The sequence below is a fragment of the Camelus dromedarius genome, chromosome 6, assembly GCF_036321535.1.
Source record: "Camelus dromedarius isolate mCamDro1 chromosome 6, mCamDro1.pat, whole genome shotgun sequence".
Taxonomy (NCBI): Eukaryota; Metazoa; Chordata; class Mammalia; order Artiodactyla; family Camelidae; genus Camelus; species Camelus dromedarius.
The window spans coordinates 75,112,254-75,138,643 of NC_087441.1; the positions used below are offsets into that span (position 1 = coordinate 75,112,254).

The window sequence follows — 26,390 nt, forward strand, 5'->3', positions numbered from 1 at the left end:
GCCTTTTTAATTGATGAAAATGGGCAGTGGGATATGGGTTCACTGTGCTACTTTTTGCAAATTTGGAATTTTTAATAAATTTAAAAGATAATGCCAATGTTTTAAATACAGTGACTTGGGCAATGTTAGCACTCCTGAGATAGGTGATGAGGTTGAAGGGGCTCATAGTGTAGGGCTCATGACTGGTTCATTTTGACGTGTTGAGTTTGAGGTAAGATATTGAAGTGGGCATAATTCAAGAATGGTTGGAGTTTGGAACTAGAGATAAGGGCTAAGTGAACTATTGTCCCATTTTATTGTCAGCTGTCATAAACATAGCATGCGTAATTGCCACTTCCATTAATTTTTTATTATCCTACAATCTGGTTTCCACATCCATTGAGGACTTTTGAAGAATATTGTTATGTTACTACTGATCTTTCAAGAATCTAATAATTAGAGGCTCATTATTTTTGGATCTAATGCTTGACTTGTTTATTTGTAAAAATATTTTCAAGGATATAATTTATTCTTTATTCTGATTTATCAGTTCCTACCCTTTAAATCTTTTCTTTATGTTTCTTATTGGGTCCTTACTTTGCCATTTAAGCCAGTTAACTTAGAGCTTGTGTTTGCCTGTTATGTTGAATACCTGTCAGCTTTGATAGATAAACAGATAAATCCATTTACCTATGTTTATATTTAAATATTAGGAGATAAATATCTTTTCCAACTTTTTTTTTTCTGGTATAGGAAATGACTGCTTAGGAGACTGAGATGAGAAACAAAAATTCGAGTAACTAAATACAGGCATACCTTTGGAGATACTGCAGGTTCTGTTCCAGACCTCTGCAATAAAGTGAATACCCCAATAGAGTCACATGAAGTTTTTGGTTGCTCAGTGCATATAAAAGTTATATTTAGTAGTCTGTTAAGTGTGCAGTAGCATTATGTCTAAAACACAAGATACTTACCTTAATTAAAAATATTTTGATGCTTAAAAAATGCTGATCATCATCTGAGCTTTCAGCGAATTATAATTTTTTTTACAATAGTAACATCAAAGATCACTGATCACAGATCACTGTAACAAATATAACAATAATGAAAACATTTGAAATATTGCAGAAATTACCAAAATGTAACACAGAGACACAAAGTGAGCAAATGCTATTGGGAAAATGGCACTGATAGACTTGCTCAGCATAGGGTTGCCACAAACTTTGTTTGCAAAAAATACATTATCTGGGAGGTGCAGTAGAATGAAGTGAAATAAAACGAGATATGTTTGCAGTCCTGTGCAGTGTTTTACTTCCATGTTTAAAAAATAACATCAATAGTTGTATTACTGAATAACACTAGAATAATAAGAATTAACTGGAAATGGAATATGAGGAAACATTTCTTGTGTGTTAAACAGTGGTCCTTTTCCAGCTCTTCCAGACATTTGGAGTGTTTAGTTTTGCCACCACTGTTGTTACATGATAAAGAACTGATTAGACAGAGCCTAAACTTTTCGCAGGTACAGAAGAGAGAGAACATGTTACATCTGAGTAGATTTGTTCTTACTGTAATTATACTGTTTTTCCTTAATGGTAAACAAAAGCCCAGATACTAACAATCTAAAGAAAAACTAGTTTTATTTTCATTTTTATCTATTTATCTTTTTCTAATATGGTGATTTGTATACTCTGAAAATAAAATCAAGACCCTAAAGCATTGATCATAAATTTGATATTCTTAAATGGTGTGTGGATGTATGTCTTATAAATGTGCCATATAGGAACTTAATATAACTTACGTTGTGTGTTTTATTATATTAGAAGTACATGATTGCAAGATGGTGAACTTCTCAGAAGACTATTCAAAATTCATTTGTCAAGAGGGCTCCAAAGGGGGAGGAAATAATTGCCTTTTAAATATATAGGGGAAAAAGGCTATTTAAACAACTGTTCTCAACTGCATAAAGGATAAGAGAATGGGATTACACTGAAGCTGTGGCAATTTGTTAGGTATTAAACTGGAGGGGAAATTTCTTCTCTTTGGAGACCATTGCAAAATTATTAGAACATCTTTTTCTGAAATTCTTTAGGATATTGCTGTTCAGAGTACTTCATCTGCATGTAGTTTGTTACTAATTCAAGAAGAGGTGAGGCACTTTTGCCAGAATGTAAATTAATGCACTGCTTTCTTCAGTGAGAAAGTCTTGCTATGAAAAAAGAAAAAAGCTAGTTAAAATAATGTGCTCTGAGATAGACTTGATTTGCTTCATTTTACTGGAGAATTGTAACATCACACAGAGATAGACCGGTGTGTGCACCACAGTCTAAGGAATGCAGCTTTAGAATATTAGTGAATGGCTTCTAGAATGGGGTTGAGTTTAATCCATTTCAGAAGGAAATAAATGGACTAGGGTTAGGTGTTTCCAAATATTTAGAAAATATGGGAACTTTGACAAAGTGTTATATGTTTTAATATTCTTTAGTAAAAAAGTACGTCAAATGTTATCACAGTTTGATTTGTTTCCAGATATGTTTGGGGCAGTCAGTAATCCAGCATATTGCTGATGATAAAACGGGTAATAACGGGAATGTTGCAAGGATGGAAGTTGAAACTGATGATAGTAATACTTTGTTCTTTTTCATTTATTTCATGTGTACGTTACCATAATACAGTTTAATTAAACATACCTGTAGCTGCAACTGCTTTTCCTAGTCATGTACTAGCACTATTTCCTTGTCATGAGATGTACTGCTGCAGGTTGAAAAATATATTGTGATTTGGAAATAAAGAAGAGCAAGGATATGGATTGAGAAATTATTTTCTTAAATTTCAGTAACATCACAAAACTGTGGGGCTTAAATCCTCTTGGGAAAGGCCTGTAGAACCCTAGAAACTGGGTTCATATGACAGTTTTTAAAAGCTCTGAACAAAATAATCTTAAATCACTTCTGTTTATGATTCTGAGGTTCTTACCCTCATGGGAAGTTTACAGTTTGATTAAAAATGACTATCAGCCGGGATAAATCAGGAGTTTGCGATTTGCAGATACTAACTACTATATATAAAATAGATAAACATAAACAGCAAGGTCCTACTGTATAGCACAGGGAACTATATTCAGTACCTTGTAGTAACCTATAATGGAAAAGAATAGGAAAAGGAATGTGTGTATGTGTATATCTATATATAGATATAGATAAATCTGAATCACTATGCTGTACAACAGAAATTAACACAACATTGTAAACTGACTATACTTTAATTAAAAAAAACCTGACTATACTTCAATTAAAAAAGAGTCAGAAAATTTCATGCTGAAATTTTAGATTGTTGACATTGATTACAACCTTGGAAAACCTGATCCCTTGTCTATAATGTCATGTATATGTTGTATAAAGTTCATAAGTTGAGGACTTCTGATTAAGTGGTGCTGACTGGCACAGAAAAAACCACTGCAAGTTTTCTTTAAGGCCTTCAAAACTGTCTAACATTGTCTGTTTCTTCAGTAAGGTATAAGAACTGAGGATGCTCTCTAAGAAGTTCATCAGTTTCTCAGCCACTCTCTGTAGTCAGAAGAGTTAGTTTTCTCACAACAATTTACATCAATTGTTAGACCACAAAGATTTCTCTCATTGTTGTGCCCTACCTCATTTTTTTTAATCAATGCCATGGTCTTGGTCTGCAATTTGTGGCCTGTGTGAGAAAGGGTGTCTGCGTCCTTTGAAGGTCACTATGATGGAGTATAACATTCCATGGTGGCGCGGATGGTCATGGGAATCCCAACAATTAGCCAGTACTGGCCTTGAACACACTTATCGAAGGTTTGAAGTATAAGTAAATAGAAGATTATCAAATTGGGAACTGTGAGAAAAAATCTATAGAAAACAGAAAAAATAGTTTAATACTAATGTTGTTGATTAAGGAGAAGAAAATCTTTCCAGTAAAGGAAAATTGTTATTATAGAAGTGTCTATGTGAAATTAAAGCATAAATGACATGACTTAAATGTGGTGCAAACACCAGTGGAAAGAGAAACATGAAACTTATGAATTTGTGTACTTGTTAACAAAGTATACAATAATATTTTTCCACATTAATGCAAATACGTAGCTTGTGGAACAGTTTGCATAAGGATGAATTTGCTAATGGGTCAGATAATTCACCCAGGGGCTATCTGCATGAGTTTTATTAGAGTTCCATCTATAAATAAGATGTTCTCAAAGAGGTAACCAGTAAATTCAGCTAAATAATAAACAATAAGAATAAATATTTCCTGATTTTCATGAAGACTTTTTGAGACAGTAAGTAAGCTTGTTGTTTTCTTGACAAAATTAAAGAATGGATTTTAAAAGTTAACATATTAGGGTAAAAAGTTTGCATTTCAAAAATTAAAGAATTCTCTAAGTATCCAGTTTTAAAAGATTTTACCTGAAAGGAAATAAAAATCTACTGTCAAACTTTTTTCTTAAAATTGCTTACTATCCTACAGTAATGCAACAGCATCTTCAGAGCTTTGCATGAAAGATGTAGTGACCCAAGTAGTCCGTGTTTTGTAGCAGTAGGAAGAGATTGTAAAAAAACACAGAGTCTCAGAAAATATACTCTTTATTTATTCTTTGAGTAAATTATTTGTGATATGTTCTTGAACAACAGGAGAGGAGCAAAAATTTAGAACTCAAAATTAAGGAAGTTGAAACAGAAGATTGGCTTTGAAACTTATTTAAATTATAGCAATAAGTCATATTTACAGAATTAAATCTAAGAGGTTTTTAAACTGTCCATTTCAAACAGATTAGTGAGTTGATTTATTTCTCCAGATTTTTAAATAAAATATAGAAACGGAAGATAATGGTGGAGGAAGTATTTGTTAAGTTCCACATCTAATACAAATAAAAAGCAAAATTTTTTAAAAATGCCTTTTTATAAATACTTACACCAGATACTAATGTTTTTGAAAAACATATTTGCTTTCAAATGGAATTAGAGATTATATATGGTTATTGTGAAAAACACAGCATAGCAAATGAAAGAATGGAGAAAGTAAGGAACATCAAAAACAATAGAGAATAAAATGGTAAGTACAAACATTTAAAATTACTGGACCATAAAACTCAAGTAGTTTTGAGTTTTCCTGTTTAAAGGCAAACTTTCAGTTTTTAAATCCAATAATTTTCTGTTTATAACAGGCATATCCCATGTTTTGAGAGCAGATGCCTACATTGAAAATAATTATTTTGTGAACTGAAGCTTTTATCTTTATGAAAAGACCTTTTTTATATGCTAATAATGCTCTTTAAACTCTGTTTTGTCTGATACTAATTTTGTGGCATCAACTTTTTGTTAACATTTGAAAATTTACCTTTTACTATTCTTTTATTTGCAGCCTTTCTCAGTCTTTGTATTTTAGATTTGTCTGTTGTAAACAGCATACGATGGGATTTATCTTTTTCATACTCTAGAGCACCCTGTCTTTTAACTGGAGTATTTAGTCTATTTACATTTAATGTAATTGCTGATATATTTGTGTTTACATCCATTATTTTATATTTTGTACTTTCTATGTACCCTTTTCTTTTTTCTCCCTTGCATCTCTTCTCTCCACCCCCCCCCCCCCCCGCCCCATGTTCTGATTTCTATCAAGATCTTCAAGTTTATTCTTTGAGAAGGAATTTTCCTTTTCTTGTGTCTGGCCCTTAGGGAAATACCCATCTAGGACTACTTTTTGTTTTTTTAAGGAAAAGTTTAAAACGTATGAAAGTATAGTAAACACACATATACCTACCATCTAGCCAACAATTATCAAAGTTTTTCCTTTCCTATTTTATCTCTCACCACCCCCCTACCTGCAATCTTTCTTCACTGTCTCTAATACAAGAAGACTTTTGCTTTTAAACATATCTGCAAAACCATTATGGCCATTAAAGAAAATTTTAAAATAATTTCTTGGCTACCAATAATAGCTAGTGTTCTCATTTCTTCAATCATCTTATAAATGTGTCCTTATAATTTATTTGTTTGAATCCGTATCCCCCCAAAGTTTACAGGTTGTGTTTGAGTATTATGTCTCTTAGATTTTTTAAAAATTTATCTAGTTTGATCCACAGGCTTCATTAAATTTTGATAGAATTTTGGAGAAGAATCCTTCATAAGTGATGCTGTGTCCTTCCTGTTGCATTATATGGGGACATAAAATGTCTGTCTCTTTTGATAAGATTGACTCAGGTAGTTTCAACCTGATATATCCACTATAAAGTTCCCCATCACTTGATCGATGGTACCTATTGGTAACTTTTATCCAGTCATTATTTTATTTTACTAGGGCTTACAAAGTGGTGACATTCTAATTCTATTTTTCCTTCTGCATATATTTATTAGCTATAATTCTCTGAAGAAGAATTTTGCCTCATTAACTTGTTACTCTGAAATACAGTTTGTACAGGACAGACATGGCAGATGTTTTATTCTTTCTCCGTATTTATTGGTTTTCAGAATTTTGTGTTGTTGCCCTAGCACCTTTCAAATATAGTAAGTTTCTATTCAGTGCGGGCATATCTTGGAGATACTGTGAGTTTAGCTACAGACCATCGCAATAAAGTGAATATCACAATAAACAAGTTCAAGGGAAGTTTTTGTTTTCCCAGAGCATGTATAAGTTATGTTTATACTATACTGCAGTCTATTAAATATGCAGTAGAATTGTGTCAAAAAAACAATGTACCTGAATTAAAAACTACTTTATTGCTAAAAACTGCTAACCAGTGATCCTTCAGTGAGTTGTAATCTTTTGGCTGATGGAGAGTCTTGCCTCCTTGTTGATGCCTGCTGACTGATCGGGATGATGGTTGCTGAAGGTTGGGGTGGTACTATGACAAAATAAGACAATGAAGTTTGTCTCATTGATTGATTCTTCCTTTCAGGAACCATTTCTCTGTAGCATGCCCTGCTGTTCGATAGCGTTTTATACACAGTAGAACTTCTTTCAAAATTGGAGTCATTCCTCTCAAACCCTGCTACTGCTTTACAAACTAAGTTTAATATTCTAAATCCTTTGTTGTCATTTCAATAATCTTCACAGCATCGTCACCAGCAGTAGATTCCATCTCAAGAAGCCACTTTCTTTGCTCATCCATGAGAAGCAATTCCTCATCCATTAAAGTTTTATCATGAATTTATAGCAATTCAGTCCCATCTTCAGGCTCCACTTCTAATCCTAATTCTCTTGCTATTTCCACCACATCTTCAGTTACTTCCTCCACTGAAGTCTTGAACCCTCCAAGTCACCCATGAGAGTTGGATTCAACCTCTTCTGAACTCCTTTTAATGCTGATGTTTGGACTTCTTTCCATGAATCATGAATGTTTTTAATGGCATCTTGAATGGTGAATCCTTTCCGGAAGGTTTTCTTTTGACTTTGCACAGATCGATCAGAAGAATCACTATCTATAGTGAAGCTATATTCTTATGAAATGTGTTTCTTAAATAGGACTTGAAAGTGGATATTACTCCTTGATATGTGTGCTACAGAATGGATGTTGTGGTGGCAGGCACAACATTGATCTTGTCCATCTCCTTAGAGCTCCTGGGGGACAATGAGCAGTATTTTGAAAGAAATTCTTTTGCTGAGCAGTAGATCTCAGCAGTGGGGCTTAAAATATTCAATAAACCATGTTGTGAATAGATATGTGTCATCTAGGCTTTGCTCCATTTATAGAGCATAGACAGTAGATTTGACATCATTCTTAAGGGCCCTAGGATTTTCCAAATGGTAGAGTTAGGGCCTGTCTGTGGATTAGATTTTGGCTTAAGGGAATGTTGTGGCTGGTTTGATCTTCTATCCAGACCACTAAAACTTTCTCCGTATTAGCAATAAGGCTATTTCTCTTTTCTTATCATTCATGTGATCCCTAGAGCACTACTTTTAATTTCAAAAACTTTTCCTTTGCATTCACAACTTAGCTAATTGTTTGGCACAAGAAGCCAAGTTTTCTGCCTGTTGGCTTTCAACATGCCTTCCTTGCTAAGCTTAATCGTTTCTAGCTTTTCACTTAAAGTGAGAAATAACCAACTCTTCCTTTCACTCGAACACTTTGGAGCATCATTAGTTGACCTAATTTCAATATTGTGTCTCAGGGAATAGGGAGATCCAAGAAGAGGGAGAGAGATTGGGGGAGCAGTTGGTTGGTGGATCACTCAGAACGCACAAAGTTTATTAAGTTCAGCCCTCTTATCTGAGTGTGGTTTGTGGTGCCCCAGAACAATAGTACTGTCAAAGATCACTGATCACAGATCATAACAAATATAATAGTGATGAAAAAGCTTGAGATACTGTGAGAATTACCAAAATGTGACACTGAGGCACGAAGTGAGCAAATACTGAAAAAATGGCACCAATGGACTTGCTTGATACAGGGTTGCTATAAACCTTCAATTTGTAGAAAACATCTCATAATAAAGTGCGGCAAAGTGAGTTATGCCTGTGCCAATATGAACTCATGGATTTTTAACATATTTGATGATAATATTGCATCGTTACTCTTTTCCATGTTCACGGGGAGCCCTTTGGGTTGATTGTTATGAACTTCTCTTGGGGTGATCCAGGCAGTGTTTGTTAGCTTCCTTGTTTTCTACCGTGACCTGCTGCTCTACACTCTGTTCCCTGCTTTAGATTTCAGTCAACCAAGGGGCTCTTAGTTCCTTTTGGTGGGAAATAGTGTTTATGGATCATGATACATGGGTTAAAGTTACACATTTTTAATGAGTCATTGCTTCCAGGCCTTTTCAATTAATACAACTAGAAAATACTTTTTTTTTTGAGAAAAATGCATCATAAATTTTTACTCGTTTTCTATTCTCATTTTAAATTAGAAGGATTTTTGCTTCTTTATTTCATATTTGTGTATCTTCACTTTCACTGAAAATCTTGGTTCCTAATAACATAATTACTTACTTTATTCATGTGTGTGCAGGTGTGTCTAAGATAATTTCAAAATGTTAGTAGCAACATCATCACCAAGTCTGTAAATGTTGTTTAAAACCTCTTTGTGGTTCCCTTTTATTGTTAGGATAATCCTATGAGAAATAGGCCCTTAAAGTACTGTGTTTGAAAGATCACTTGAAGGAATTCTCTGTGAAATTGCAGTTAAGTAGACGCACATTAAATTCAGTTGTTTTCAGGTGGTTTAGAGATTTTTTAAAATTTTAATTTATTTTGTTACTATATAAAAAGTTTATGGTTCCAAAATCAGAACTCTGAAGTAGAGTATATTGAAAGAGAACCTAGTTTTCATCACTGTCCCTTCTCTTGAACCACCCCCCCAAGTCTTGTGGGTAGCCATTTTATTTTTTTATTAGTTTTGTGTATGTCTTTCCTTTTTATTACTTTTTTAAAAGGCAAAAATATATATAGTCATATCTTTTCTTCCTATACAAAGGTAGCATAGTATACATATTCTACACTTGCTTTTGTTGGTTTAAATGTAAATTCGAGGTCACTCTTTTGCAGTATATAGAGATATCTCACAGTTATAACAGCGTGGTTCCATGCATTATATAGTTGTACCATAGTTTATTCAGCCAATCCCTTATTGGTGGACATTTGGCGTTTTGTTTCAATTTTTCCTTTTGTAACTAAAGCTGCAATGAATAGCCTTATGCTACCTCGTTTAATGTTTTTGCTACAGTGTCTTAAATAGTCTTATAAGTGGGATGCCAGGTCAAAGAGTAAATATACATGTGTTTTTGCTCTTTACTGCCAAGTCCCCCTCCATGTGGGGTTGCATCATTTTACATTCTCACCAGCTGTACAGGATTCCTTTCTGCCCATAGCATCACCCATGGAGGATTTGGTCAAACTGTTGAATTTCTGTCAGTGTGGTGAGTGAGAAAGGATATGTCATTATAGTCTTAATTTGTAGTTTTTTAATTATAAGTAAGGTTGAACATTTTTTTCATCTATTTAAGAGAATTTGCATTTTTTTTGTGACCTGTTTATTAGCATCTTTATTTTCATTTTTTAAATTTAAGTGGTCTTTTTCTTCTCAGTTTTTAGCTGCTTTTTATATACTAGGAATATAAACCAGGCTTTTAAAACCAAAGTAAAGTTTGTCAGAATTGGTCAGCAGGTACCCTCAGGACAAAGCAGCTTCACTGCATTGCCTCCCTGACTATGATTTGGTTTGGTAATTCCACACTATTTTGTCAGCTCTTCAGTTATTTTATAAAGTTGTATTTTTATACTTTCTTTGGCAGTTTTAGTTGTTGTTTTAGCAAGAAGTTATTTCTGAATAACCTACCCCACCACATCTCTTAGAAATGAAATATTTTATCCTTTCTTTTGCAATTGTATCTCTCATTTGATATTTGATTTTTAAAATGTTAACATATGCACACTTGAAAATTTTGTTCATTTTTGAAGATTTATACCTTTAAAGTACCATTAATTTTAATTTAAAAAATGTATTTACGGTAATAATAGACTGCTTTTATAAATGAAAAGTGAACATTGTTTAAAATAACATATGTATTTCTTCAGTGGTTTGTTTTCCCTGTATCTCTAGTACTCAGCCCAGGGGCTGACACATAGGTGGGTCCTCAGTACGTAATGGATTAATGGTTTGTGTGTGTGTATAAATGTGTATGTGTACATACATATTTAAATTCAGGGAATTTAAAGTAAGATACTCTAACAGTGTACAGTACATGTAGAGTTTTTTTTAAATGTCTCTGAATTTTTGTGTGCAAATCATTACATTAGGGCTGTGGGTATACACTTATAAACAAGACACAGTTCTTGTGCTTAAGAAGTTTAAAATGGAGTGTCTTATCAGTTGTTTGTTCTTAAGCTCTTACTGCATACCTGAATATTTTAAAATAGCAATATTTTAGTCTTTAATTAAAATAGAAACTTTGCCCTCCTTTGGTTCCAAGGCTCCTGCTGTTTCCACCCTGATTTTTGCTCTTAGTCATCTCATGTTTCTAAGGTGACCTCATCTTAATCTCAACTCAACATCTGTCTCTGTGGGGTTTTGCCATGTCCCTTTGAGGCCAGTTGTGTTTTCAAAGGTCCTAAGTTTAACTGACTACCCTTTCATTCACTCTTCTTTAATTCTGGCTTTGTCATCTGACCCTACGTTCCCTCCAAGCCCACACCTTCCTAGAAATAATAGTAATAAATATATTTATGTGTTTTACTCTTTGTGTTATTTACAAACTTAAGTTAAACTACCATCTATGAAATTATTAAAGAAAAATAAATGTTAAATATTCAACTCCCCAGTGTACATCTAAACTCATCCCTGATTTATAATCTTGATTCAGCTTATCATAACCCTCTGTGTGTGCGTGCAGAGAGTGTGTTTTAACATCATTACAAGTTTGAGTACATAATGAAGGATGTATATATACCTGCATATGTAATGCTTTTACCTCATCATTTTTTTCTATTTAAACTGTTACTATTAATGACTGGTAGATTTTAATATATTTTAATCTTGTGGAATAAGCAAGTGCATAAGCAAATAGCTCTGACCTTGAAAAAGTACTGAATTCTTTAAACCAAATACGTATCTTTATTTTATCATTTATAGTAGGAAACCAATTTTTAAAAAGCATTTATTATTAGTCCTGTGTTTTCTCAAAATTGTGCTTAAGAATAATTTATCTTTGGTATCTTTAAAAGAAAAAAATCAATAAACCAAATTAAGCAGTGAAACTCTTAGATGCCATAGTAACTCTGTGGTTGCTATGACATTCTCTCATTTATAGTAAGAAATACCGTATCTGTTTCATCTCTTTCTCTCATTCATCTTATTCATGGCTTTTCCCTTTGGGTTTTGTTCCATGCTAATACTTCATCTGTGCATCGGATACATGTTTTCCACCAGGAGTAAATATTAGGGGTAGATATTATTAGATATTAGTAGTAAATATTATATAAGCAGACCAACTTTATTATTTTAATATGTGTAGATATATAAAAATTGAGGCATCGCATGTTTTTAAAATATGTTTTTAAGTGACTTCTTTGTCTCTTTTGCTGTAGTTTTTACCAGATTCGTGCATCTATGAAAATTCCACCAAGAGTTCCCCACAGAGTAGAAGCTAGTTTGTTACGTGTAACAGGTAAGCCAAGGAATATTTTCAACTTTTAAAAAAAGATCTGAAACAATATTATAATGACCAGTAATGACTTTTCATAGCCATTTTAATTTTTTAATGACAAATATAAGATGCCAAAGAGCATCACTACAATGCTTCTTATAAGAAATATATTTGAGGCCTCAGTAAAAAGTACAGAATGGATGAATTATGGACACATAGTTTGATACATGATCACAAAGGTGTTTTGTGATAAAGTTTTATAGTGTGCCTTTTGAGAATATTTTTTCAATCACTTTTTTTTCTATTTAACTACTCTAATTAGAAAACAAAGAGCCAGAAGGTATAAAATAGATATGTTATAGCAGCTTTTTTTATTTACTCGTATTCTAAGGAGAGACATGAGCATTAAAGTGTTTGAGCCAAAACGTTGGCCCTGACATAATCACTGGGCATTTTTGCAGCTTCCCTGATACAGTATACTCTGTTCTATTTTGTGCAGTTAGAAATGAAATGGTTAAAGAAACATTCTAGAGAGTTATCATATATTTCTAACATGAATTACTGGTTTTCAAAGCATCATAAGATAGTAAAATACACCTAACATTAAAGCTATGTTGAACATAATTCAGTTCATTTTTGAAATTTAAAAATATATTCTGAGAATTTGAAGTGTTAAGGATTATCTTCCTTAGCATGCTATGGATACTAAAATGCTGGTTAATGTTCAGTTTTAATGATTTGTACGTAATGGAGAATTTTCTTTCTCCAAAGACTGTCAAACTGCTCATAGGGGCCTATTGCTTACAACCAAAAACATGTACATTCTTTCTTTGAAAAAGGAAAAATAAGTTTTCCTTTTGGCCTGATGTACATGATAAAGTACGTATTTATTGTCAGTAGGCCTGTTGTAAGTCTACTTTCTAGGAAACACAAAGGTTAAAACAATTAATATTATAAGAAGATGGTTACTCCCATTTTGAACTTACTTAATCTATTGTACTAACTGTCTGACTCTATTGTGTCTCCTGAAGTTGCCAGTTGAAAAAAGCAGAAAGACTTTTTTCCCTGGACTTCCTTTTTATCTATATATTTTTTTCAGCTTTATTGAACAATAATTGACAAATAAATTATATATATTTAAAGTGTACAGTGTGCTTTGTCATATATATATACAACGTACAACACGTATACGTATGTGCTTTGTTACACACGTGCAGTGTGAAATAATTGCCGTGGTCAGGATTCATTAGCGCAGCCGTCACCTCACATAGTTCATGTGCGTGAGGGTGGGAGGTAAAGAAAGCTTAAGATTTATTTTTATCAAATTTCAGGTATACAATACTTTATTACTAGCTATAGTCATTGTGCTGTGCATTAGATCCTCAGAACTTATTTTTCTTGTAATGAAAAGTTTGTACCCTTTGACTTACATCTCCTCGTTTCTCCCACCCTGCCAGCCCCGGGCATCCACCATTCTACTCTCTATTTCTGCAAAATTTACTTTTCTGTTTTGTTTTGTTTCCACATGTAAGTGATACCATCCAGTGTTTGTCTTTCTCTAACTTGTTTCACTTATGATGATATTCCATTTTCTATATATACATCACATTTTCTTTATCCATTCACACACTGACAGACACTTGGGTTATTAATGTGTCTGGGCTATTGTGAATAACGCTTCATTGAAAAGCTGTGCCAATTTACATGCCCACCAACAGTGCACAAGGGTTCCCTTTTCTCCACATCTTCACCAAATTTTTGATAACAGGCATTCTAACAGGTATGAAGTGATCTCTTTGTGATTTTGATTTACATTTCCCTCAAGATGAGTGATGTTGAGCACTGTTTCATGTACGTATTGGCCATTTGTATGTCTTCTTTGCAAAAATATCTACTCAGTTCCTCTACCCATTTTTAAAATCAGATTATTTGTTTATTTGCTATTGAGTTGTACAGTTCTTTATGTATTTTGGATATTAAGCTCTATCAGATATATGATTTGCAAATATTTTCTCCTATTCAATAGTTAGCTCTTTCTTTTGTTAATGGTGTCCTCTGCTATGCATAAGCTTTTAAGCTTGATGTAGTCCCTCTTGTTTATTTTTGCCTTTGTTCTTGTGTCAAATCTAAATTACCAGTGCCAAGATCAATGTCAAGGAGCTTTTCCCCTGTGTTTTCTCCTATGAGCTTTGTATTTTCAGGTCTTAAATTTAAGTCTAATCCATTTTAAGTTAATTTTTGTAAGTGACATAAAATAGGGTTCCAGTTTCATTCTTTTGCGTGTAGAAATCCAGTTTTCCCAAGACCACTTATTGAAGAGACAGTCTCTTCCCCATTATGTGTTCTCGGTGTCTTGTGAGATATTAGTTGACCACATGTGTGTGGGCTGACTTCTGGGCTCTCATCTTTGCTTCATTGATATACGTGCGTATTTTTATGCCAACACTATTCTGTTTTGATTACTAAAGCCTTGCAATATAGTTTGAAATCAAGAAGTGTGATGTGTCCAGCTTTGTTCTTTTGTTATTAAGATTGCTCTGGCTATTCCAGTCTTTTGTGGTCTTGTACAAATTTTAGGGTAAGTTTTCCTATTTCTATAAAAAATGCCATTGGAATTTTGATAGAGACTATATTGAATCTGTAGATTGTTTGGGGTCGTTAGTGTGGCCATTTATTAATTCTTCCATTCTAAGAAAACAGGTATCTTTCCGTTTGTTTGAATCTTCAGTTTCTTTCCTCAGTGCCGTACAGTTTTCAGTGTATAGGTCTTTCATCTCCTTTGGTTAAATTTATTCCTAAGTATTTTATTGTTTTTGATGCCACTGTAAATGGAATTTTTTTCTTTATTTCTCTTTCAAATAGTTCACTGTTAGTGTATAGAAGTGCAACTGATTTTTGTATGTTCATTTTGTGTCCTGTAACTTTACTAAATTCATTGATTAGTTCTAACAGCTTTTTGGTGGAGATTTTAGGGTTTTCTATATTTAAGGTCATGTCATCTGTACACAGAGATCATTTTACTCCTTCCTTTCCTATTGGGATGCCTTTAATTTCTTTTTATTGCCCATTTGTTGTGGCTAGGACTTCCAGTACTATGTTGAACAGAAGTGGTAAGAGTGGGCATCCTTATCTTTCTCCTGACTTGAGAGGAAAGCTTTCAACTTTTCACTACTAATGGTGATATTAGTTGTGAGTTGTAAATGTCCTATTTTATGTTGAAGTACTTTCCTTCTGTGCCTAATTTACGGAGAGTTTTTATCAGGAAAATATGTTTGATTTTATCAAATTATTTTTCTGCATCTGTTAAGATGATTATATGATTTTTATCCTTCCTATTGCCTTTCATTTATCTTCATTTTGCTAATGTGGTATATCACATTTGTTGAGTTGTATATGTCAAACCGTCTTTGCATCCCAGGGATACATTCAGTTTCATCATAGTGTGTGATCCTTTTAATGTGCTCTTGAATTTGGTTTGGTTTTGGTATTTTGTTGAGGATTTTTGCATCTATGTTCATCAGAGCTGTTGGCCTATAATTTTCTTTTCTTATAGTGTATTTGTCTGGCTTCTGTATGAGGGTAATGCTGGCCTTGTAAAATGAGTTTGGAAATATTTCTTCTTAATCAGTTTTTGAAAGAGTTTGAGAAGAATTGGTATTAATTCTTCTTTAAATGTTGTGTATAATTCACCTTACACGTTAATGATCTGGTTGTTTACTAGTTTTGGAAAGGAAGTATCTTTTAAAAATAAATTGTTTATGGCAGACATCAGTCTTTTTTGGTATGTATTTTTATTATACATTTATTTTTTTAAATTCAAGTATAGTTGATTTACAGTGTTGTATACAAGTTTCAGGTGTACAGCAAAGTGTTTCAGTTATACATATATGCATATATTTATTCTTTTTTCAGATTCTTTTCTGAATCTGAATAATTTTCTAAATAATCATCGGTTATTTTAAATGTTGAATATAGTTCTCTGTACTATACAGTAGAATCTTCTTGTTTATCTATTTTGTATTTAGTAGTGTATATTTGTTTATCCCAAATTCCTAATTTATCCCTCCCTCCCTTTCCCCTTTGGTAACCATAACTTTGTTTTCTATGTCTGTGAGCCTCTTTCTATTTTATAAATAAGTTCATTTGTATCATTTTTATAGATTCCACTTATAATGGATATCATATGATACTTGTCTTTCTCTGATTGACTTAATTCACTTAGTAGGATAATCTCTAGGTCCATCCATTTTTTGATTGGGTTGTTTGGGTGGGGCTTTTTGTTTGTTTGTTTTTTGTTACTGAGCTGTATGAGGTGTTTGTATATTTTGGAAATTAAGCCTTTGTCAGGTTGTCTTTTCATTTTGTCAGTGGCTTCCTTTGCTATGCAAAAGATTTTAAGGTTAATTAGGTCCCCTTTGTTTATTTTTGCTTTTGCTTCCATTACTCTAGGAGGTGGATCCAAAGAGTAGTGCTGCAATTTATGTTAAAGAGTCCTCTGCCCATGTTTTCCATGTTATAATATCTGGTCTTACATTTAGGTTTTTAATCCATTTTGAGTTTATTTTTGTACATGGTGTTAGAGAATGCTCTAATTTCTTTCTTTTACATGTAGCTGTTCAGTTTTCCCAGCACCACTTATTGAAGAGACTGTCTTTTCTCCATTGTATATTCTTGCCTCCTTTGTCATAGATTTATTGACAATAGGTATGTGGGTTTATTTCTGGACTTTCTATCCTTTCCATTGATCCATGTGTCTGGGTGCCAGTACCATACTGTTTTGATTACTGTAGCTTTATAGTATAGTATGAAGTCAGGGAGCATGATTCCTCCAGCTCCATTCTTCTTTCTCAAGATTGTTCTGGCTATTCAGGGTCTTTTGTGTTTGCATAGAAATTTAAAAAATTTTTGTTCTAGTTCTGTGAAAAATAACACTGGTAATTTGATAGGGATTCCATTGAATCTGTAGATTGCCTTGAGGAGTATGGTGATTTTAACAATATTAATTCTTCAGTCTAAGAACACAGTGTATCTTTCCATCTGTTTGTGTCATCTTCAGTTTCTTTCATTAGCATCTTACAGATTCAGAGTACATGTTTTTTTCCTCCTTAGGTATATTTATTCCTAGGTATTTTATTCTTTTTGATGCAGTAGTAAATGGGATTGTTTCCTTTATTCCTCTGATACTTTGTTGTTAATCCATAGAAATACAACAGATTTCTGTTTATTAATCTTTTATCCTGCAACTTATACCAAATTCATTAATGAGCTCTAGTAGTTTTCTGGTGGTGTCTTTAGGACTTTCTGTGTATAGTATCATGTCATCTGTAAACAGTGACAGTTTTACTTCTTCCTTTTCATTTTGGGTTCCTTTTATTTGTTTTTCTTCTCTGATTGCTGTGGTTAGAATTTCCAAAACTATGTTGAATAAAAATGGTGAGAGGCATTCTTGTCTTGTTCCTGATCTTAGAGGGAATGCTTTCAGCTTTGAGTGTGATGTTAGTTGTGGGTTTGTCATATATGGCCTTTATTATGTTGAGGTATGTTCTATCTATGCCCACTTTCTGGAGAGTTTTTATCATAAATGGATGTTGAACTTTATAAAAAGCTTTTTCTGCATTTATTGAGGTGAGTATATGGTTTAAATTCTTCAATTGGTTAATGTGGTGTATCACATTGATTGATTTGTGGATATTGAAAAAATCCCTGCATCCCAGGGATAAATGCCACTTAATCATGGTGTATGATCCTTTTAATGCATTGTTGGATTCAGTTTTTTAGTGTTTTGTTGAGAATTTTTACATCTGTGTTCATCAGTGATATTGGCCTGTAATTTTCCTTTTTTGTGTGGTATGTTTATCTGATTTTGGTATCCTCATAGGATGAGTTTGGAAGTGTCCCATCTTCTGTAATTTTTTGGAATAGTTTCAGAAGGATAGGTATTAACTCTAAATGTTTGATAGAATTCACTGGTGAAGCCATCTGATCCTGGACTTTTGTTTTTGGGGGAGTTTTTATATTACTAATTTAATTTAAGTACTGGTAATTGGTCTGTTCGTATTTTCAATTTCTTCCTGGTTCAGTCTTGGGAAGTTGTACCTTTCTAGGAATTTGTCCATTTCTTCTAGATTGTCCATTTTATTGGCGTATAGTTGCTTGTGGTAGCCTCTTATCCTTTGTATTTCTGTGGTGTCATTTGTAATGTCTTCTTTTTCATTTTTGATTTTATTGATTTGGACTCTCTCCCTTTTTTCTTGATGAGTCTGGCTAAAGGTTTATCAATTTTATTCTTTCAGAGAATCAGCTTTTAGTTTCATTAATCTTTTGTATTTTTTTTTTAGTCTCTATTTCATTTATTTCTACTCTGATCTTTATGATTTCTTATTGTTCAGTAACTTTTAGTTTTGTTTGTTCTTCTTTCTCTTGGAGGTTGCTTTAGGAGTAAGGTTAAGTTGTTTATTTGAGATTTTTCTTGTTTCCTGAGGTAAGCTTGTGTCACTATAAACTTTCCTCTTAGAACTGCTTTTGCTACATCCCATAGGTTTTGGATGTCATGTTTTGATTTTCATTTGTCTCTAGGTATTTTTTAAAATTTTTATTTGATGTCATCAGTGATCAATTGGTTGTTTACTAGCATGTTGTTTAGCCTCCATGTGTTTGTATTTTTTTGCAGTTTTTTTCTTGTAGTTGATTTCTTGTCTCATAGTGTTGTGGTCGGAAAAAGATGCTTGATATGATTTTAATTTTCTTAAGTTTACAGAGGCTTTTTGTGTGTGTGTGGCCCAACATGTGATCTGTCCTGGACAATGTTCCATGTGCATTTGAGAGGAATGTGTATTCTGCTGCTTTCCAATGGAATGCTCTATAAATATCGGTTAAGTCCATTTGGTCTAATGAGTCATTTAAGGCCAGTGTTCCCTTATTGATTTTCTGTCTGATCTGTCCATTGATGTAAGTGGGGTGTTAAAGTCCCCCACTTTCTTCTTTATTATTGTGTTACTGTCAGTTTCTCCTTTTATGTCTGTAAATATTTGCCTTATATATTGAGGTGCTCCTAAGTTGGGTGCGTATGTATTTATAGTTGTTATATCTTCTTCTAGGATTGATCCTTTGATCATTATGTAGTGTCCTTTTTTCATCTCTTGTAACAGTCTATCTTAAAGTCGATTTTGTCTAATGTAATAAGTATTGCTAGTCCAGCTTTCTTTTGAATTTCGTCTGCACGGAATACCTTTCTCCATCCCCTCACTTTCAGTCTGTATGTGTGAGTCTCTTGTAGGCAGCATGTATACAGGTCTTCTTTTTGTATCCATTCAACCAGTTTATATCTTTTGGTTGGAGCATTTAGTCAGTTTACATTTAAGGTAATTATCGATATGTGTTTTCTTATTGTCATTTTGTTAATTGTTTTGGATTTGTTTTTGTAGGTCTTTTTTTCTCCTTTTCTTCTTTTGTTCTCTTCTCTTGTAATTTGATGATGGTCTTTAGTGTTATATTTGGGTTCTTTTTCTTTTTCATTTGTATATCTATTGTAAATTTTTAGTTTGCAGTTACCATGAAGTTTTTGCATAGCATGATTATTTTAAGTTGTTGATCTCTTAATTTCAAATGCATTTTAAATACCCAGCATTTGAACTCTTCTCCCCTCACAATTACTGGTTTTAATATCATATTTTACATCTAATTGTTTTGTGTAGCCCTTAACTGCTTATTGTGAATGCAGATGATTTTACTACTTTTGTCTTTTTAACTACCCTACTAGCTTTGTGTTTGGATAATTTCCTACCCTTAACTATATGTTTGTCCTTACCAGTGAGCTTTTTCATTTTGTAATTTTCTTGTTTCTAGTTGTGGCCTTTTCTTTTCCACCTTGAAAAGTTCCTTTAGTATCTGTTGTAAAGCTGGTTTGGTGGTGCTGAATTCTTTCAGCTTTTGTTTGTTTGTGAAGCTTTTGAACTCTCCATCCAATCTGAAAGAGAGCCTTGCTGGGTAGAGTATCCTTACTGTAGGCTTTTCCATTTCATTATTTTAAATATATCATTCCACTCCCATCTGGCCTGCAGAGTTTCTGCTGAAAAATCAGCGGACATCTTATGGGAGCTCCCTTGTATGTAACTTGTTGCTTTTCCCCTGCTGCTTTTATTATTCCCTCTTTATCTTTAAATTTTGTCATTTTTATTACGGTGTACCTTGTTGTGGTCCTCTTTGGGTTAATCTTGTTTGGGACTCTGCTTCCTGGACTTGGGTGACTGTTTCCTTTCCCAGATTAGGGAAATTTTCAGCTATTATCTCTTTGGATATTTTTCTCCGACTCTTTCTGTCTCTCTCCTCCTTCTGGGATGCCTATAATGCAAATATTAGTGTGGCTTGCTGTCATGCAGAGGTCTCTTAAACTATCCTCATTTCTTTTCATTCTTTTTTTCTATTCAGTGACAGCAGACACCTGTCTTTAAAAGAGAAGACTGGGTTTGGAAAAGAACAGATTTCCATGACATGTAGTTTTAGCTTGTAGTGAGAACATTATTTATGTGTATATTTTTAATTTATGTCATACTTTCTTCTCACTTCTTTTTTAAATAACAAACTTTTATCTGTCATGTTTGAAATGCAGTCCCTAATATGACTACTCAAGATCTTTTTCATTATTTTTCTACTTTAAAATATCTTGTTTTTCTTGTTTATGGTACAGAAAGATATCTACAGACTTTTACAAATGAAGTGATCCTGAATGAATTATGAGACATGCCGCTTTTTCTGCCTGATAGCATCCCCAACATGATTGCCTTTTGTGTGTCTGTCGTATTTGCCAGCCTCTGAATCATCCTGTGAACCCTCTATGATTATGTAAATCTGGTATCCTCATTGTGTTTCTTGCCAGTGTACCACAGAATAGCCTCATCATTTTAAATGTTTAAGTTCATACGAAAATTACAGAGAATAATTGTTGATGGAGTGTGCTGACTTATTAGGCTCACAGGTATAGTGTCCTCATGTCCGGGTGAGTTTCCTCACCAGCAATCTGAAAAACAAAGAGCAAAGAAAGGCAGCCACTTTACTCCAGTCTTTAAGGTATTGATTCTTTTCTCTTTTCATGTCCTTCCTCCCCCAAAAGATTTGTTTCATTTTGAAACAGAATTTAAGATTTTCTGGAGTGTCTATCTTTTTAATTTTAGTAAATTGGTTAGGGAAAGGTATCTTTCCAAACGTCTTCTGCATCTAGAAAGTACACCTGTGTATAACTGTTTTAATAAATGTGTAACAGTGATTTCTAGAGTCATTCTTGATAACTTAAGTATCTTTATCTAAGGTAATTTTCTTTATGCTCTATGTTAAGTCTTTTTTCACTTCTGTTCCTTAACAGTTCACTTTTTCTTCCAAGGGCTTGGATATTCTGTATACTTTTTATTATATACCTGATTTTTTTTCTAATTTTGATGGGTACTTAGAACTCAAGACCTTTTTCATTCACTATATTTTACCATAATTCCTATACCTTGTGGAATTTTAAGGTTGGAAAACTTTAAGGAAGTTTCTGGAAAACTTTAAGGAAGAAGAGAAAATGATTTTGTCTGTGAGTTGCAGTAGGGCAGTTTAGATGGGTTGGGAATTAGATGGTATTAAAGCTTACTGCAACACATTTAAATTATTTCCAGCATGAGATTATACTGACAGTGAGAGGTTTGAGTCAGGACATAGCTGTCATCTGCAATAAAATCAGTAATGAAAGACAATGAGAATTTATAGGGCTGTTGAAAATTGAATAATAATAATGCATTCAGAGATTTCTACAACAGAGAAGTCTTTACTCGTTCTGGGAAGCCGCCCCCAGTTTGAAATGTTAGAGGACTGTGTACACTTTTGATAAAAAGTTAAAATAACAATTCCCTTCTAATAGTGATAGTACTTTTTAAAAAGAAACATTCATTGTTTTGTTTGCTTTTTAATATCCATCCATCCCTTTTCTCTGAAAAAAATATTTTATGCAAATAATACAGGCAAATAGTTAAAAGATCTGTAAGTCCAGAAAGACTGGTAGTGAAAACCATAACTCATTCTCTGGGTCCATCCACTTTTAACTCTTTCCGTAGTCATACTGGTTTCCTCTACAGAGACATTTAACTGTTACAATAAATGAGAATTTATCTCACACTACTTCCTCCCTCCTTCTCCCCCTACTTTTTCAAAGGAGATATCATTTTTCCCACATCTCTCTTTGATCATTACTCTAGCTTCAAATAATATAGTTAAAGCTTTATTTCCTATTTCAGCAAATCTGACAGACCCCTCATTTTGTAAAGTAAGGATATACACAATCTTACGTCTTTTTCACATTTTCTTTTCCTCTACCTCCCAACCTGTTAGCTGTGTCCTTTGTCTTATATTATTAAGATTGCTAACATTTGTATTCTGTTTTGTAACTATAGTTAAATCTTTTGTGTTTTGTCTGTGAGTTTATTGCAAATGTTGAAAACAAGTAAACAGCATTTGCATTTTTATGGTAACACCAGAGGGAAAAAACAGTTTATAAAAAAGGAAAATGAGTGTCCAACATAAAGAAGGAGGATCTTAAGTTTCTGGTAAGATAAAAAGCAAATCTAGTTACCATTTTGGTGTTGCTCTGGGTCACTTGTGATATAGAGAGAGATGTAGGTATATCTTAGGCATCTTGGTGGCTGTACATTCAACGATGCAACTTTGTTGTTTGTAGTTAACAAAGTAGTGACTTGGAATTAGGATACCAGCTTCCTTCTTTTTTACCTTGGAAAACTCACTTAACCTCTGTGAGCTTCAGTTTCTTATCTGTGAAATGTATAACCTGCTTTACAATAAGTTAAAGTTCATAGCAAACTGTAAAGGGCCATATACATACAAGGTATTATTATTGGGTTTCTAGTAATAAAAGAATGCAAAACAGTCAGGTGCTGACTCATTTACTATGCTCTTTGAGAACCATTTAGTGCTGTAAAGAGCTGAAACTTAATTTGTTGTTTTCCTATGGTTTATATAATTTCTATTATGCAACATAGTAATTCAGCACATAGGATAACATCTCATGTTAACAAGTAAATTAAAAAAAATTTTAATCTATAAAACCATTTATTGGATAGGTATGAACTTGGATGACCAAGGGTAAGAAGGGGAAACCAAAGAAAGGAAGAGACCTCACAAAAGATCTTTGACTTTATTACTTATGAAGGAAATCTCGGTACCTGGGCTCCCATTTCTGTTCTTATAAAACTAGCTTAATATTTATAGAGTATTTGAAGTTAGACATAAGTAGTCTCAAGTCTTGTTCTGCCTTTTACTAGCTGTATGGTCTTAAGCAAATTATTCAGTTTCTCTGAGCGTTTCCTAATCAGTGAAATGGAAATAATCCCTGTCTTACAGTATGGTTTTGAAAAGTAAATGAGAAAATTGGGTGAAGAGGTCTGGTGTGTTGTTCAGAAAATCTTGGGTACCTTTGCCCCGCCTTCCCTCTCTACCTTATATTGCCCCAGATGTTAAGAAACTGAAATAAGGTGAACTCTAGAACCTCAGAACCACCTTGATTTAAGGAGAGACAGTCCATAAAGAAGTTGACTGGAAGCCATTATATGCCTTTCCCTTCTTAGTTTTTAAGACTTGTCCTTACTTCTATGCAGGACAGCAGGTTGACATGGTTTTACCCTTTCTTGAGCCTTCTTTGGGGCTTTTCTTCCCAGCTTTTCCCTGCTAGTGTCAGTGTTCCGTGGTAAGTGTAAGCGTTGACTGCATGTATATGTTTGAACTCGCTTATCAGTGTGGCATACAAGACCAAGCACGGGTTTGGAGCAAACAGCAGTGGCATTTACTTCCTGGACAAATTATTTATGTCATCAGAGCCTCAGTGTCTATTAAATGGATAGATTAGTCCCTGCCCTATAAGCTTGTCTAAAGGTTTAGTAACAATACATGTAAAGCATAGCCCCGGCACATGGTAAGTGCTCTATAAATGATAGCTGGTAGTAGTTAGACGTGATTAAAAAAAAAAACAAAACACATGATAAGTGGTTATTAAAAGTAAGCAATTTTTATTGAATAAATTCAATATTGTAGAAATTTAACATTGTGTGCATTACTTTGTACATTTATATATTGTACAGTGATTGCTTTTGTAGCAATATTTATCACATTATGTAACTGCAGTACAATATTACTGTCTGTATTCATTATACTGTGCATTAGATCTCTATGTCTTATTTACTACTCATCGCAAGTTTGTACCCTTAAGCTACATCAGTCTTATCTGCCTCTCTCCAACTCGTGGTAACCACCATTTTATCACTCTCTATTTTTTACAACTTTGACTTTTTTTAGGTTCCACGTGTAAGTGATCTCCTACAGTATTTGTCTTTCTCTGTCCAGCTTACTTCCTTTAGCATAATGTGCGCAAGATCCATCCATGTTGCCACAAGTCTCAGGATATCCTCCTTTCTTGGGGCTGAATAACATTCTATTGTGTATACATAGCACATCTTCTTTATCCATTCATCTGTTGATGGGCATTGAGATTGTTTCCATATCTTGTCTGTTGTGAATAATGCTGCAGAATATATGGGAATGCATCTATCTCTTCAGAATCCCATTTTCATTGCCTTTGGGTATATACCCAGAAGTGGAGTTGCTAGATCGTATGGCAGATCTATTTTTAAATTTTGGAGGAAAGTTCATACTGTTTTCCACAATGGTCAGACTAGTTTACCTTTCCACCAACAGTGTATGAGGGTTCCCTTTTTCCCACGTCCTCGCCAACATTTGTTATTTGTGTTCTTTTTGATGAAAGCCATTCTAACAGGTGTAAAGTGATAGCCCACTGTGGTTTTGAGTTGCATTTCCCTGATGGTTAGTCTCGTTGAGCATCCTTTCATGTGACTGTTGATTTTAGCATCATTTTTGGAAAAAAACTCTTATTTAGTTCTTCTATAAGGCTGCTATTTATGGGGAAAAGGAGAGGGAAATTGCACAAAAATTCAAGCAATTGTATGTGGGGAAAGTCTTATTACTAAAAAAAAAGTATATTCTCTCCATTTTGATAAAAGCTTCACAAGTAAACATTTAGATTAATAAGAAATCAACCCCAATTGAACCAAAAGGAAATTTCCAGCTATCTATATTTGACCAGGGTTTTTCTAAAGCCGTCTATTCTGGATAAGATTCTTTGTGTGTATATGTATTGCCTTTTTCTTCCTACCTCCCTCCACCCAGTGCTTTTGTACAGGTAGTCATCGTTAAACAATTAATATCAGGAAAAGGAAGCCTGGAAATAAGGGCTAGTTATCAAAGTAAGGAAGGGTTGGCCCAGTTGCTTTGCATGGGCAGTGTTTAATGGGCCACTTGTAATAAAGATTCAAATATTTTGAGATGCTGCCAGAACCCCACCTTCTCGCCTTTCAGCTGTCCCCTTAAGCTTTGCCCAACCACCAGCTGCCCAGAGCCTGCCTTGGAGAGCCACCGGAATGACTGTGATTTTTTTGCCGAATTGCTAAGACTTTTCATGATTTGACCCCATCCTACACATCTAACTTTATTTCCCACCATACTCCCTCTGGAGTCTCTGAAACAAACTTGAGGGGTTCCTCGTATTTTGTGCACACTCTCCCCTCCTCATCATTTACTTTGTTAAGCCATAACTCCCAGAGGCCGTTAGAAGTTTCCTCTGCCGTGTTATTCTCACATTTTCTGCATACCCCTTTCACCTCTTATCATCTTACAGATTTTTATTCCAGTTCAGAAATGGAATTCTAATACAAACAAACATCCAGCATTGTTAAAGAGCTTATAACAATGAGGGAAGTTTAAAGAAATATGTAGCTGGAGACAATTTCTGTTATGTCACTAATCTATTACTGTTGTCAGTAACTGCATAATTTCAACAACTGTGAACAGAAAACTCACCCGAAAGTGAGCTCTTGCAATAAACTTTGCATAGGTTGTGAAACTGGAGTCCATCGGGCGTGACCAGGCTCCATTCTACCTTCCCTGGATATCCAGCTTCCTTCTGTCACTGCCGTTTCTTGTCTCTCTACCTGGCTTAAGAGATAGTGACAATTACACTGCCATTTGCTTTCGCCTCTTGAAATAGGGGATTAAGAGGTTATCACATTGTACCACAATCGTTTGCTTGAATGGTTCTATCCAAACTAGACGAGGACCTCTGAAAACAAGGGCACTGTTCTTATTTATGTTCATATCTCTTAGTTCCTGATACTTTAGAGGCAAATTGTAATTGAATGAGGGCTCACTTGTTTATGGAGTAAATAAGAGAACCAATACTAGCTGTTTAGCCACAGGAAA

At 33.9% G+C, this 26,390-nt stretch overlaps 1 protein-coding gene across 7 annotated transcripts in view; it reads left to right on the forward strand.

Moving 5' to 3' along the window:
* The window catches only part of FAM135A (family with sequence similarity 135 member A), a 119,304-nt gene that overhangs the window by 17,043 nt on the left and 75,871 nt on the right, over positions 1 to 26,390 (forward strand). For all 7 annotated transcript variants that reach the window (XM_064486953.1, XM_031455915.2, XM_031455917.2 and 4 more), the window contains one exon: positions 12,022 to 12,101. In XM_064486953.1, coding sequence (XP_064343023.1) covers positions 12,022 to 12,101 — 80 coding nt within the window. The remainder of the gene's footprint in view (positions 1 to 12,021; positions 12,102 to 26,390) is intronic.